The sequence below is a fragment of the Centrocercus urophasianus genome, unplaced genomic scaffold (genome assembly GCF_019232065.1).
Source record: "Centrocercus urophasianus isolate 14NV4802_14NV808 unplaced genomic scaffold, USGS_Curo_1.0 seq_10, whole genome shotgun sequence".
Lineage (NCBI taxonomy): Eukaryota > Metazoa > Chordata > Aves > Galliformes > Phasianidae > Centrocercus > Centrocercus urophasianus.
In genome coordinates this window covers 49,267,922-49,284,217 of record NW_024884142.1, presented here as the reverse complement: position 1 = coordinate 49,284,217, position 16,296 = coordinate 49,267,922, and the positions used below count along the sequence as shown (strand labels likewise).

Here is a 16,296-nt window from a genome sequence, read left to right as displayed (position 1 = left end):
AATAAAATTCCCCTGTAAGAGAGAAGTTGTTCAGTGCTCCCCGGGAACCACTGTCAGCAGCCAGGACAGTGACCAGAAGGAAGGGACGGGAGCTAGTATGAAGCATTCCTGAGGGTTTAATTCATGGTAATGAAAGGGCAGATGAATCCTGCCCTATTGTATCCTTGGCAGCATTAGCTGTAATTCAAGCATCACTTGACTCGGTGGTAAAGGTTAGCTTTGTGTGGTGGTTTGTTTCCTAACAGCTGTTCCCATGGAGAAGTCCCTCTTTCAGACGCTCAGAATTCAGCCTGGGTGAGTGAAAGAAACCTTTAAAGGCCTTGAAAATCCAGGCCACAGAGATGGGGAGACCTGGGGAGAGTGAGGTCAGCCCCTCCTCAGAGCACGTGGATCCCTCGCTCCCTGGGGACAGCCCTGCTTGCTCACTGCAAAAAAACGATAGATGTGATTGGATTTTTGCTGTGCAATCACCCCCAGCAATATTTCAGCAGTAGGCTTGCTAAGATCAAATTGCATTCAGTTGCAGCAGACAGTTCAACATGCCACAAGGACACGTGGTGCTAATGTGGCCTGCACAAAACCTTTGGAAAACTCGGTTCTCTGATTGTGGCTCCATGGGCATGAAGCTTTCCCAATTTTTCCATCATGTCCCTGAGTTAGAGGAGGCACAATTCATTTCATACTGTGCCATGTACATGCGACAGGATGTGAGGCACCAGGTCTCCAGTGCCCTGAGGAAATTCCAAGTCTCAGCCCCACCTGGGCCCAGCTGTTGTCACTGAGGCTGTCACTGCTGCTTACAGTAGTGTGACAAGAAAGGTCCTTGCTTTCTTTTTTTTCCTTTATCTGCCCGAACTCCAGCTCTCCCCCATGAGATTATTGTTAGCTTAAGCCACCTAACAAAAACATTTCATATCTGTGTTCCTAAGGATGACTTTATCACTCGAATGGAAAAGCATGTTTAAAAATGGTAATAATAATGTCTGCCACTACTTAGCAATTTGGTGCTTCATGTGGAGGATGAAAGTACAGCAGGCGTGCTTGTGTTGGTTGTTTGCTGCAGTTTATTTTTAGCCAGAGTTCTTCATGTGTTTGCATGGCATTACACTGCTGAATGGTAGCGTTTGCTTTGAACATGGGCAAAGAAACCATTCTGTACCTGAGGACACAAAGAGTCACAGGAAAGTTCTATTGAATTAGCTAAACATTGATGGACTTTTAAATTATCTCAAGTCTAATTAAAAAAAAAAAGAAAAAGAATGTCTGCTGACAATCTGGAGAACGAGGGGAACACAGGGAGTGCAGGGTGGTGTCCACCCAGCCAAGCAATCTGACACCCATCTCTACCTTTTCCCTCCCCAGGGCCTCTTCACAGGTGATCCAATGAACTATGGGATTCCCAGCTTGCCACTCACCACAACAGATAGTCTCCTTGGGAAGAGACAGTGCAGCTGGATTAGCAAAACCTCATCATTTGGGGCAGAAACGGGAAAGGTTGGGAGATCTCACAGAGCGTCCTAGCACATCTCACAGAATGCTGTAACAGTGTTAATGCAGGCAGTGGCCAGAACTGTTCTTTCCCTCTGGCTCTCAGGGGACAAGCTGCCATACCTGGTTATGTGGGTGCTGGGACAGCACCCAGAGCAGAGCGACAGCTGCACGACACGCATCCTCACTGCTGGACACCAGGAGAGAGCACAGCCTGGGCAGGACATCCTTGGCAACCAGCTCTGCCTGTGTGTCTGCTGTGTGGAGAAGGTGATGATGAAGTGTGAGGACATTAGAGGGAATAGGTGGTAGAAGACAGTGCTCGGTGTTTTGTTATAAAAATTAAACCTCATTTGGTCTGGCTTATTAGGCCAAGAATTAATACAGGTTTGAGAACAGTATGTAGCTTTGGACACCCTTCATTTTATGTCTAAACCTCTGTGAGAAAAAATGAGGGGCATTTTCTGAGCAATTCATTGGCCTGAAACTCTGTAAAAGGGCAGACAGACCTCCTTGAACACACGCCTGTCTCAGTCACTGTCCTTCTACAACATAGCAATCTCAAAGTCTCGAAGACCAGAGACACCAAGGAGCAAAGAGCAGGGCCTTTACTCCCTGCCGCACCATCACTGCGATTGCTTGATAGCAAGGTGCCTCCACAATTTCTAGATGAACAGCTTACTCTGGGCCCTAGGACTCTAGTGCTGAACATGCAGCTCCTCTGCTTTCATCTCCAGAGCATGTTGTAGAAATGGATTGGGGTACTTAACAGGATAGGATTTTTTTTTAAGAGGATGACAAATGCTTGGGAGCGAATTACGGTTAATGAGAGATTCATGCCTTAGGAGAGGGCAGGCCCCACTCAAGCATCAATTTCAGGAGATGTTTTATCCTAATCAGGGTTATAAGGACTGGGAAATGTGGAGGGGAGCAAAAGGCCCGTGCATACAAGATATGTGCTGGCTCCCTCCCTTTGGGTACTACCTCTTGTTGCCTTGGGCAGGTTTAGTTGAGTGCACGCAGAACCTCTCTCTTCCTGCAGCATCCAACTAACATGCAAAAATGAAGATGTCTCTGTTTTTAATGGGAAAAGTTGCCAACCCACCATGCTCATTACAAAAGCCAGAGAGAGAAAGGAAAAGAAATAGTGTGGTTCGTTTATCTCTAACATGGTACTTACCCCTGGTAGCCAAATTTCTTAGGCAAACGCATGCCTGGCTTGAAACCTTCTTGTGCCAAAGGGAAAAAGAAAAAGAGAGAAAAAGAGTGGTTTCAGTAAAGTGTGTTCTTGGCTACTGTACTCAAAATAAATGTGACAATGCTGGCAAGCTATCACACTATCTTCAGAGCACAAATTTTGGGCCTTTTTTTTTTTAACCTTTTTTTTTTAATGAGTTTGTTTGAACTTCCCCTAGATAAGCTGTTGATGAGGAAGAGCCAATGGAGTTCAGTTTTTGGATTATTTTTGGAATGTCAAATCAATTATAGGAAAATGTACAGACTGAATTTGTCTCATTTATTTTCTTTTTCAACTAGGAGAGCCAACACAGAATTCAAGGCTTTATCCTTTAAATTCTGAATTGAGCCTTGCTGAAGTTTTTTAAGAGAGTGGCTCCCAGCAAAGCAAGATTTTCTAGATGTTATTCTTTGGAGCCATGTAGTCAAAGCTAAGGATATCACAAAGAAGGGAAAAAAAGGGAGAAGTAGCATAAGTGTGAGAGCCTGGGCAGAGCACTTCATGTGCAGTTTCAAGTTTAAAGAAAATAGGGCACCTCGCCTAAAGGTAGTGTCCAGGGCTTTAATGATTCCCTTTTCTTTCTCCAAACGTTGCACTCACAGAACCTACTATGTTTTAATGTGTGTCTTTCCTTGTGGGAAAGATGTCATAGAGCCAACTGTGCAGTAGATAAGCAGAAGTGTACCAGACTGAAACTGAAAGCCCAGCTTTATAGCTGTACTCTGATGCTAAACCTTCATGTAAAGAGAGGGTTGCAGCTTTACCTTGTCCACAGAGGAAGACAGAAGAGAGATGAGCATGCGCAGCAGGAATCTGTCACCAATTCTCAGCATGGCCTCATGGTGCTGAGTGTTGGCTGCTATGTTGCTTAGGGCAGCACAGCTATAATACTGCGGAGAGACGGGAAAAAAATAGGAGGAGAGGTGGTCACAGTGATGACAACACTGAAGTGAATCAAACTAAATTGGAGAAATGCTTAGATTGAGAGCTGAAGAAAATACAGTGCTTTTTCATCTTCAAATATTTTGTGAGGCAGACCTAATAACAGCCTGAGTGGGCTCAGGAAGAACAGTGCTGTATCTGCTGTTGCTACAACAGCAGCCATGTGCTCCCTGGTATCTGGGAATGTCCTGCACTACTGCAGCTACTCCTCAGCTGACACCTACCTTAGCTCATCTACGTGGACTGCACTGTATATTTACACTGGTTGACTGGAAACGGATGTTGTCACTGCCCTAGCATGCCAAGAGATCATTTTCCAAAGATTTAAACATGAATTCCAGAGAAGATTATACAAATTAAAACATGTGCTACTTGGGAGGTATAATTAGAAGGAGCAGGTTGAACTGCAGAGAAAGAAATTTTAAGATGAATGTCAGGAGAACTAGGTGATGCTGATACAGTTTGCAGAAAGCAGTTCCAGAGGATCCATTACTTCTGACATTTACAACTGAGCCAAGGAGAAGACTGGAGGAAGTAATCCTGTGCTTCTCAGACAAACTGAATGAACAAGTGGACTTTAAAGTTTACAAATCTGACTCATAGTTTTCATTAGCATACTTGAAACCAAGAAGCAACTCTGTTAACTGTGCACAAATGCAAGATGTCTGGGGTAAGCATAAAACAGAAAGAGTTCCCAGACATCCCAAATAATGAGAAAAAATTTCTTTGCAAGTTTTTCCTTCTAAAATACTTAGCAGAATTGTTTAGAGGGGAAGATCAAAGAAGGCAAGGATGAGCAGGCCTATCAACAGCTGATCTGATGGTCCAAAAGACACAGAAAGGTAGCTGTTTAAAAACTGTGTGCATGTATTACTATATGTGCTGGCTTTATAAACCCTCTGTGGAGCTAAACAAATCACGTGCTTTGAATAGATGTTGTCTGACTGAGCTGAGTTCCTCCAACATGCACTCACATGTCACTCTGCTTCTCTGCAGAGCTTTCCCCTCCCTCTACCTTTGCATTTCCCAGTTCTGTAGTTTGTGCTCTCCCTACAGTCACACTATCCTTGTTAGAAAATCTGACCTGTGCCATACCTGCACTTCTGAGTCAGGGGACTCCAACAGCAAGGTGAGAACTGGCAGGGCTCCTTCCTTGCACAAGACCAGTTGGATCCTCTCTGCCATTTAAGAAAACAAAGTTCTGTTAGTGTGTCCTTTCCCTTCCCTCTCTCTCATCTGGAGGCATTATTTAACAAGGATATGCACAATAGAGTGATTATGCTTATCCAAACATCAGAGCACACCATTTAGAGTTGGCTTAAGACAGTAGTGTGCAGTCATTTTAGCAAAATGACCTGGACTGGTTGGTTAAGCCTGCACTGGTTTTCTGCTAAAGCCTATTGAGAGAATCTGATCTGGTGGAGAATATGAAAAACCAAGCATGATATTCAGCACACAGATTTCCATGTAAAACAAACAATAAAAGCAGAAGTGTAATAGTTGTAAAAGTTATTGCCAGTCATTCTCCTCACTGTATAAAAATAAGATATTCCTTAGGAGCATGTCATCTAGCTGTGTGGGATAAAAGTGTCATGCGTATTTTGAATCATCCAACATTTGAGTTAGAGATACAAGTTAAACAATACCACAGCTTGACCGTGCAGGACAAATTTGGATAATCCTTGTTGGATTGCTACAAAGTACTACCAAATGTGCTGATAGTTTTTTAGACCAAAATATTTCTTAAATAAATAATCATTATTTCTGTTTCTTTAATATTGTAATTGCTTGTTTTGAATTGCATTGAATTCTTTGAGTTCAAAAGTCAAGCCTTCCTATTTTGGGTTTAGGTAAAAATGGCTCTGCACTAGCTAAGGAGAGGCCAACGGAAATTATCAGGCTATGGTATCATCATGAATACAATATGCAAACATTGTATAGAATAACTTATTGTGCAGATAAGCTTTTGTTCTTATCTTAATCCTTTCAATTTGTGTCTTTCTACTGCTGAGGAATTTTCTTTCAGGAGTGTTAGCTAAACCATTAGTCAGAAAGTACCTGATTGCGTAAGGTTGAGAATAGCACCAACTGCATTTTGTTGTACTCTAGGATCATAGGAGTTGGCAAGAGACAGTAAAGGTGTAACTCCTCGAGCAGCAGCGATAGCCTCTCGGTTGGATTCTGGGGAAAAAAATGACAGTGCCGCAATGTATCCTTTTATCTAGAGTCAGGAGCAGGACAGCTGGAAGGACTGACTTTTTTTGGAGTACTGATTCATTTATGTACATTTCTAGACTGTTTAAACAATGGCCAGTCTCTGGAACCCTAGTAAGAGAAACATGAAACACAAGCAAGCAAGAAATGTGTAAGTATTTGGATCAGATCATACCCTCAGGTGCCAACAAACTTAGAGATTTATGAGAACAAAACATCTATTCCTGGAGCTGTTCTACACTAAGGAACTGATGCACACACATGCAGATAGTCAAGGATATCTATTCAAGCACAGTTCAGCTGGGATCAGTTTAGTATTCCAGATTAAGTCCTTTTTTGCCTTCATATATATATGTTTATACTCAAAGAAAGACCTTTTGTAATGGAAAAAATACTCTCATTTTTGAGTGAAATAATTGCTCTGGGAAAAGCCACCTATTTAAAAATATCTGTGTCACGTGGGAAGCATTTACTCAGGTGAAATTTTCAGGTCGATTTTGTAAATAAGTCTTTCTCCAGTATAATCCATAATGTGTACTGTTCTTTTGTTTCCCACAGTGGAAGCAGAAATTATTTAGTGCAGCTCCATCTGATGCAAACCAGTCTGATGTGATGTAAACTCTAATAAACTGGATGAAGAGGAGAGACAAAAGGATTGAGCATCCAGATATTGATCCTTCCTCATTCTTTCACACAATACACTCCATTAATTATGAGTGAGGAAGAAAAGCTCGCATTTTGGCAAGGGCATTACAAATGTCTGGACAAAATTTGGGCATTTTTTTTCTTTCACCTTCCTTTCTAGGATAGGGTAAGGAGAGCCTACGTTCTCATGTGAAAGAGCCTCTCTGGGACACATTTCCAGTCCAAAGATCTTCTGAAGGAAGCAGATGACCATGACAAAATTGAGCCACTGTGTGCCTCAAAGGTCATTCTTCCTTTAAGAAGAAAAAAACAACAGTTTGATTTGAAAATGAAAGCTCCATGACAGTGGTGATCGATACTGGAAGCCTGCAGTGGTGGGAGGGCTCATGCAGCCTGTGTTGGTGGAGGTGGTGGCACATAGGCTTGGCACCCTGCTCTCACCTGGGAGTGACTGGAGCACCCACTCTCACTGTGGGAGAGTAGAAACCTCTATGACCATAAAACTCTTTTTTCCCTTTTCTTTTGGTGATTCACTAGCTGAGAAATTCAGCTTCACCATCTTTCTTAGAGCCTGTTATTGTGGATTTGCTGGTTTTGTTTTTGCATAAATCATTTTCCCTCATCCCTCCCTCCATTGTCATTCTAGTTTTAGTCAGATAATGTGAACACTGAACACTGTCTGTTTCATCAACTTATGGCAGAATGGGTGAAAATATCTACCTCACCATGGTGTCTAATTTTATTATCATCTCCACAGCCCATCTGCTTATCACAGGATCACACAGAATCCCAGAATTGTAGGTGTTGGGAGGGACCTCTTGGGATCATTGAGTCCAACCCCCCTGCAAAGCAGGCTCTCTACAGCAGGCAGCACAAGCAGGTGTCCAGGTGGGTCTTGAATATCTCCAGAGAAGAGTATCTCCAGAGGAGAAAATCTACATAATGTGGCTCTTCCACTGATGCCAGTGCAGCAGTCAATTTCCCCAAGAGTGCTTTTAGAAGGGAACCATCCTTTTGAGTATCCACATACTAATCTAAAGTAGCTGAATTACTAACATCTACTCAAACTGGGTTTGAATAATCCATCTGGAAACCCACATTTATAAATTCTTTCCTTTCACTTTCTGCTGTTTGTGTGCTTTAAAATTCTCCTGATGGCACAGCTTTGAATGTGCACTGTTTTTTGTTTAGCTTTATGGCCTCCCCAAACTATTGCTGTGAACATTTAGTTCTGTTCTTATCTACTCTGAGGAGAGTTCTTATCCCAGAACTGATTGTTTCCACTCACAGATTGAGACAGATAATTGCAGATGTACGCATGTCCTCTTGCTGTTATCCAATGCCAGTGTCGGAACCAACTGACCTTGAAATCCTTTTAATCTAAATGAGCTTGTTTGTTGTTTAGTTTTTGGCTATTTCTGGCAGCCAGTAAGTACTGCATATCCCAGATTCATGTATAACTTGCACTCACATTACTAAACAACTTCACCCTGTACAGCCACGGATGTGTATTGCAGCAGAGTTAAGACACGTTGCCATTCTTGGATTTAAAGTTTTAGTCACCTCAAAACTATCTAAAGGATCTTTCCAGTTTTGTTCTGCTTCTATGTTTATTTTTTAAAAAATATTCTCAAATATGTATGGCATACTTGAAGTCATGACTGAGCAACATTGTTTTCTCAAGCAGATCTTTTAAGATATCAGAGCATGTGAGTTAGAATTAAAATAAACTCTAGCAAATTGCTTCTTGCTTTAGTCTCACTGCTGTGGCAGCAAAACATATTCTGAGGAAGAAATAAATGGATCCAGTCCATTTAAATCCTAGTCAAATTGAGACACATGTTCAAAACTGATCTAAGTCCCAGGCAGCAACCCAGCCTATGCATTTGCAGGACTGTCTACCATTATGTTCAGCATATGCTTTCTTATGTAGGCTACAAGTTCCTTGAGTGCTTAATGTGGTCTACTTGTGCTCAAAAGTATACTGGTACTTACAGAGTGTGCAGTGGTGTTGGGTTACCATCCTCAGTAGAGAATGCAACTGGAGTGGCTGAGGGTTCCCTGCAACCTGGATTAAGCAGAGACATCAAGGAGGGACAGAGTGCCCTCAATACTAATTAACACCTTTAGGTTCCAGAGGACATCCCTTTTCTGTGCACTACTTAAAACAGCTGGAGGGAACTGCCTCTATAGATCTTCAGAAGAAAAACTCCACTAACTATACATATAACTGTAACAAAAGCCCTCCTATGCCCAGGAATCTCAAATTTGAAATAAAAAAAGCAAATTAGCACTTTCACATGGTTGGATCCTGCTTATCCGCTCTCCCTTCACAACATAAGTACCTAAGTGAGGAAGTTTAAGCATCTACAATATCTCTCACAACCTCTTGGGAGATCAGGTGGCAGCTTCCCATGCTGAGGGGAACTTGGTAGAAAAACAAGAGAGGAAGGGAAATAAGCATTATTTATAAGCTTTAAGCAGACCTTTACATATTCTTTACACAAGAACAATGCAGTTTGAGAAAGGCATAATAAGCTAGACTAACACGATGACTTTTGGTAACAGTGGTTGAGCTTTGTTGCAGACCCTCAACAAACTGGTGATGACACAAAATAGCGGCAGAGAAGGATAAAGTCTAAATGGTAAATCAGTTGCAGGATGACAACAACACCATAATGCAAAAGACATAAATGTTATCATCAGATGTATCAGACAAGTATATTCCTGAATGTCACAGTAGAAGACATGGATGAGATCCCAGCTGAAGCATTGCGTGTTTCTTGTCACTGTCTTTCAGAAGGGATAAATTCAAAATTAAACTCCTGCAGCACTTATTTATGTCTTCTGACTGTAACAATGCTTGAGGTCTGTGGTACTGCAAAATAGCTATGTTCCATTTCTGGAAAATACGCTTTACACCCAAAAGGGCTATGGAGATAAATGGAGAGTCTAATTTACAAAAGGAGTCTTAAATGAACTTGGCTTTCTCGTTCTAATAAAATGAAAGATCTTCATTGGTATAGACATCAAGGAGGGAGAAATATCGAAGTTAAAAACCAGCATAGACACTAATTAGGATATGGTAGTCATTAATATATTTAGGTTGGAAATCTAAAAAGGGTTTGTAATTGTAAGACAAAAAAGGCCAGAAGCACTGAGAAGATCTTAACCAGAATCTCAAGAATTTGTGAAATAAGAATACTGAAAAGATACCAATGTGGCATCTGTTGACTCTTAATCCAGTTGCAAGAAAGTGGTATCATATGGAAATATGACATAAAAGGTGAATGGATTCAGTGCAGAGGATAAAGGGGAAGAACAGCACACTCACCTGAAACAGCTAAAGTCATTGTGCAGGCACAGGAATTACACTGGACAGTGGGATCCTCTGACTCAAGCAGATCCAGAATTGGCTCAAGTAAACCCATTTGGATAACCATTTCTTTGTCAACTATTCATAGATTCACAAACAAATGGACAAACAAGAAAGTAAATAGTTAAAGCCTTCATTAGAAGAATATGTCCTTCCTTTGCGGTCTATTTGCAAAATAGACCTAATATAGAAACAGACTGAAAGGCACTTACAATTTCTTACTTGGTTTGCTTGATTCATTGTCAGACTCAAGAAAGAATGTAAGAGATGTTCAAATGCTCCCAAATATTTCCACCAGCAATTCTATTTTCAAACATACAGTTCATTTTGGATACTGCAACTGCAGTTTTCCAATAGGTTCATAATTTGCTCACCTGCTCTCTGTGTTCTGAAGTCTACCTTTATAAATATATTTTTAACATGCCCTCTGTAGCTCCCAGATAGTAACTCAATTAAATGGGTCCCAGAAGCTACATAAGACAGTTATGTCTTATAAGTATAGTTATAAGACAGTTATAAGACAATTATACTAAAGATCTAAGCATTTTTTTCCAAACTGTGAGCAATTTAAGAATGAGTTTCAGTTAATTAGTAAAAGGAAAATGAATGTAATCTCTTAAGCATTTGTTTCTGAGCCCTCAATCCAAGAAAAAGGTGGCCAAGAGGGCCAATGGCATCCTGGCCTGCATTAGAAATAGTGTGGCCAGCAGGAGCAGGGAGGTGATCATCCCTCTGTACTCAGCACTGGTGAGGCCGCACCTCGAGTACTGTGTTCAGTTTTGGGCTCCCCACTACAGGAAAAATGTTGAGGCCCTGGAGCGTGTCCAGAGAAGGGCAACCAAACTGGTGAGGGGTCTGGAGCACAAGTCTTACGAGGAGCGGCTGAGGGAGCTGGGATTGTTCAGTCTGGAGAAGAGGAGGCTCAGGGGAGACCTCATTGCACTCTGCAACTTCCTGAAGGGAGGTTGTGGGGAAGAGGGATTTGGCCTCTTCTCCCAGACAATGAGCAGGATACGGGGTAATGGCCGCAAGTTGCATCAGAGGAGGTTTAGATTGGACATAAGGAGGAATTTCTTCTCTCAGACAGGTCAGGCACTGGAATGGTCTGCCGAGAGAGGTGGTGGAGTCGCCATTCCTGGCAGTGTTCAAGAGGCGTCTGGATGACGTGCTGCGTGATGTGGTTTAGTGCTTGTGGTGGCAATGGTGATGAAGACACGGTTGGACTAGATGATCTTATAGGTCGTTTCCAACCTTGTCATTCTATGATTCTATGATTCTATGAAAGTAGTACAGATATTCCTACACCAGCCTGAGAAAAATAACAGTCTTTGCAAACAGATCCAAGATTACTTGCCACATGATATAGCATTGCTCAAGGGACCTAACATACCCAGCATCTATGTGTCTTGTAAGCGAACTCACATCTGTCCTATCTAGAAGACAAAAAAAGGGAATTTGGATCTATGTAAACCTCACTATGGAGAAGTGCCTTCCTTCTGTACTGCGTCCTGCATAAGAGATGCACTAGAATAGAAAATGCATTATTAATTACTCACTATTTCCTTCCAGCAAAAAGTTGACAAGGGACAAAGAAGACATCTGTTGCACCTCCAGGTCAGCAGAGCGCAGTAAGGCATAGAAGGGCTCTAGATGCTCTGCTGGCAGGGGAACATTCACTGCAGGAATAAAAGGAAATGCTCAGGAGTCTCATCATTCACACTGCTCTCATTTTTCACTTTTCGGTCTTGGGCCCGAGTTGTTATTGTAACTGGGTTGAATGGTATTCTCCATCATTTAAATTACATTGCTACAGGCAAAACAGGCCAAGTTTCCTGAGAAGGTTTTGAATAATCAAGTACTCCAAAAATATGGGAAGGAAACCAACATGCCTAGCTACCAAACAAGTCATTCCACCTCATAGCAGGTCCTCATGTTGAGTATTCTGCACTTTTTTAGCCAGAAAAAAATACATAGGATAAAGCTTGAGGTACAATTCTAAAAAGCAAATAAATAAACCACAGCTTGCTTGTTGCTGGTATTTCTGCCCTTATGTAGGACCCAAACTCTTGTTGAAATCTTATTTGGTATATCAAGGCTGACTTCTAGCTGTTCACAAATTGCCTCAAGAGCCAAGTAGTGGCTCCCACAGAGTGGTGGGTACAAACCATAATGTTTCCTTTGTGTCTCCACTACAGCCTAGCTTTTAGGGCTTTGTCCTCTGCCAAAAACTCATACACTGCAAAACCTTAAAAGATCACTATGACCACTTCCTGCCACCAGATTCTCTGTGTGTTGCTCTCAGGAGATTCAGAATACACTGACTCTAGATACTTCAGAGTCTGCTGATTTGTTTTCAACAGAAACAACAGTTTTTATAATCACGAGAGATAATCTCCTGATAGCAAAACCCAGAATGATTCTGCCCATATGGCAATGACAGCATTTCCATTTTTCCTGGTAAAAAATGCAGCAGGAAAAAAAATAGAGCTTTGATTAACAAATTTGATTAATGAATCAAAGCAGGCTTCACAGTTGGAAAATACGATTTTATTTATAATTACGTGGAAATTTTCTAAGGCATTGAGATAACTTACTGTGCTGGCTCATATGCAAATAATAGAGAGCAGCAGACTGCTGTAGACCTGGGTTTTCAGAAAAAGCTAAGATCCTCAAGGCTTCCAGAGGGTCCTTTCCCAGTGGTGACATCTCAAAACCTAAAGATATACAGTTACAGCACAGTCTTAATTACACTCGAAAAAGTATAGTTTACAAAAAGAAATTAAAGTTTACAGCCAATCGAACAAGTACAAGGATTTTTGTACTGAATGTGCTCCATAGAGCCCATGTATACTTTTCATATTTCCAGGAGCAGCAGCAATAAACAAACCCAGAATAACCTGTCCTTGGCAGTGCCTCTAATGAAGTTCTTGAAGCTAGTGATTGGATGCAAGATAAATTATAACCTTTAGACACTTTTATGTTATCCAGTATAAATGCAGGTGTTGTTCTTCTCCATAAAACTCCTACTGCTTCCTGAATCACAGAAGGTTTTTGTTAAAATGTATCGACTGAAAATAGCATTCTTAGCTATAAGCTACAGAACAAGAACATATTTTTAATTTACCACTTCTTATTTTTGCTGTGTTTTCTATTCTTTGTATTATAATAATGGATTTCAGGAAATATCAGTGTGGATTGCAAATGGGCTTGCCTCAGGCTCAAATTCCTAGCATGTGTCTACCTGTTCTCGAGTATGATAGTTCCTCTATGAATAAACCAAATGTTCAGCAATAGCCATTGAGAGTACAGCAATAGCAGTCATCCATGATTTCTGTAAGTTACTGCCTTATGTGCTTACAGTGCACGGAATGGAACAGCAAAGAGGAAAAAAAAACGGCCATTGATCCAGAGCTCAACAGCATCAACAGTTGAAAAGGTAATATACTAAATATTGACTGGTAGAGCACACAAGTACATGATCCATCTTTAGATACGATTTAGGAAGTGCATTAAAGACTGAAATATCTCTGTGAAGAACAAGATTTAGCTACTTTTCTTCACATGGGATATCAGGGATGTGAGGGATGTGAAGGTTGAGAGCTTTCATGACTCAGTGTGAAACTCAGCCAACAACTTAAGCTATTAGAAGCTGCTGACATATCAAGAATTAGCAAATGCTTACCTTCAAGGTTAGATAAGTGTGTTCCACAGAACAACTGCTTCATATAATGATTGGTTTTATTTAATAGTTAGCAATAAACACAAAGGGAAGCCATCAGCGTGTGCAAGAAACCTTGAGAAAAAAAACAAGGATCTCTTCATGTACTTTAGTTCCCTTCCTTACACAGTGACTACTCGAATCCCTCAGATATCTCTGCATATTTATTTGGGAGAATGGTAAAGAAAAAGCCACACAAAATCTTCACCTGCTTATCAAACATTTGCTGAAGTAGCTAACAAATGAATATGACCTATCACAAAGTCTTTCCTTGCACTCAGCTATCCAAATGTTGGCTTTCTGCTTATTATAATTTGTTCAAATTTGAGGATGGGCTTGCTCATATCATCTTGGAATAAAATACACAGGTGAGTACTAAAGTAAGATGTACGTGTCCTAGTTCTTTTTCTGAGGCTCCCAAACTCTGCTCCTGTCTTGGCAGCAGACTTCAGCCACTCAGAGAACTAATCTTGGTCCTTCTTCCTGTGCACTGTGTATCTCCTATCATAGACATTGGGATCTTCCTAAGAGCATGTGTGGCCAACTCTGCACTGCTGCCACAGAAGCTCAAGGCTCTCTGCTGCTCTATCCCAGCTCCTCAGAAGTCAGGACAAACTGGACCTTTGCAGACCCATCTCAGAAAGGAAAGGATTTCTCAAGAAAACATACATTTATTCTTTTCAGAAGCACTAGTGGGTGCCATAAGGGGCCATAATGTTATCATCATTTTTTCCAGACCACTCTTTACTTGCACCTGATCTCTTAGTTGAGCAGGATTACTGTCAAAACACTCATAAATGCATGTTAGCTTTTTGTTCAGCTTTGGAAGATTCTCACTGCAAACAAAACTGAAAAGTAAAGTCCCATTTTGGATATACATATTAGGACGTTGGGATTTTGCCAGTGCTTCATATGCAGCAGTTAATTAAACATATTAACAGCATGAGATCCCTCTGTTAACGAATAAGGATATCAGCTGAGGTTAATCCTTGTGTAGTTCAAGGATGTAGGTCAGCATCACAACAATCATTCCAAAAGTTGTTCTATGACAGATCATTTCAAACAACTTTATCTGTGTTACATCAAGAATAAATGTCTCTCTCGGTTCATGAAAGCAGAAGGATATGCAATTTTGTCTACTACCTTCAGCCCAAGGTTGTTAAACTTAACACAATACATGCAATTAGCTGCAAGTCAAAGCAAAAAACCAACAGGCAACTGCCCCCTCTTCAAGATTGAGACAAGAATGCTTTCAGGTTGGACAACTGACAAAACACACTCATCCAAGAAAACATTCTGTGACAGTAGGAATTAAATTGAAAAAAAAAAAGTTTTCCTCCTAATATGTTGTGTCTTAAGACAGGATTGAGAGAACACCCAAGACAGATGAACATAGACTTACGGGTCTGCTTTGATTCAAGCTGAATCCTATGATTGTGTTCAAGCTCTGTGCCTTAAACATGTACACAAAAGTGCATATTGTCAGATCAGCTTATTGGAGTTTGGGGAAGTCCTCTGAGCCCAATGGCACTTGTCCCAGGGTGTCCTCAGCCTTCCCACATACAGCACAGGCACTTCAGTGCAGCTCCAGGTGCTCTGCACCAGACCATAGATGTACATGAACAACTCAGCCAGGACCATGCTGCTGTTTCCTGCTAACAGGCTCCTATAGTGCCCAATGTTAACACAGTCCTCTTTCCAGCTTTGTTGCTTCAGGGACTGACTCAAAAAGTTAACTTCAATTACTAGAAGGACTTGCTTTCACTAAACATATGTACACGGGTCATGTTTAACAGTGGTGGTACAGCAGAAAGGGACAGACCACTTCTACCTGAATCCTACTTTTGTGCCACTCGTGCTCTTGATGTCCCATACACAAAGAAAATGCTCTGTGGTTCTGTCCTTTCCTACACCAATATAAAATGTCAGAGTAGTTCAGACGGGAATCTGTTTTCAGCCCCCCAAAAAGATTCTCCTTCCCCTTTCACAATCCTTTTGAAAACGTAATGCACTTACCTCTTTCAATTTGCTGCAGAAATTCCTGTGCTGTCACCCGCTCATGAGGCTGCAGCATGGGCTTGTACAGCTGTCTGGTCTTTGAGGCATTCTGTTTCAAGCAGGAGCACTCGCTTATCAGAGCTAAGCATTCCTTCACGCTGTGCACCAGCTCCGAAGACATCTTCTGAACGAAGGCCACGAAGCTGCGCAGCAGCTGCATGCACCGTCCACACAGCTGACCCATTCTTGCTCCAACAGCAGCAAAAAAAAAAAAACAACAACAAAAAAGAGGAAAACGAAAGAGATGGGGAAAAAAAAAAGTTTTTCCCCAACTTGTTGACGTTTTGCACTTACTTGCCACTTTGGTGTTTGTCCAGTGTTACAGATGTCAGCATGACACGCTGTGCAGCTGCTGTGAAGGAGTCAAGCATCTGCACCCAAAAAGCTACATTACACAACAAAGCTGATTTCTGTGGATCTCCCAGTCTATCAAATATTACTGAAAAGGCTGGACCTGAGCCATGCACAGACACCCTCCCTTTTCTTGAAGAAAAATAAGATGATGACCTAAACCCGTTCCATGGAGAACAGAGTTTAACTCCTGGAGTATCCACAAAAGCCTTCATGAAGCTAGAAAAGCAATGAGGTGATGGAAAAAACAACTTCAGTTTTTGTAAG

The 16,296-nt window shown here is 41.4% G+C and overlaps 1 protein-coding gene across 5 annotated transcripts in view; it reads right to left on the bottom strand.

The window, feature by feature from the left end:
* The window catches only part of LOC122164592 (vacuolar protein 8-like), a 27,314-nt gene extending 11,018 nt beyond the window's left edge, over positions 1-16,296 (bottom strand). The window contains exons 1-10 of one of the 5 annotated variants that reach the window (XM_042826707.1): positions 15,973-16,295; positions 15,637-15,873; positions 12,497-12,616; positions 11,459-11,578; positions 9,861-9,980; positions 5,726-5,848; positions 4,763-4,845; positions 3,490-3,615; positions 2,669-2,717; positions 1,612-1,745 (exon numbers count right to left, since the gene is read on the bottom strand). In XM_042826707.1, the coding sequence (XP_042682641.1) occupies positions 1,612-1,745; positions 2,669-2,717; positions 3,490-3,615; positions 4,763-4,845; positions 5,726-5,848; positions 9,861-9,980; positions 11,459-11,578; positions 12,497-12,616; positions 15,637-15,862 (1,101 nt within the window). In that variant the 5' untranslated portion in view covers positions 15,863-15,873; positions 15,973-16,295. Of the gene's footprint in view, positions 1-1,611; positions 1,746-2,668; positions 2,718-3,489; positions 3,616-4,762; positions 4,846-5,725; positions 5,849-9,860; positions 9,981-11,458; positions 11,579-12,496; positions 12,617-15,636 lie in introns of all 5 variants that reach the window. The other 4 variants (XM_042826729.1, XM_042826724.1, XM_042826734.1 and 1 more) reach the window with 4 other exon arrangements.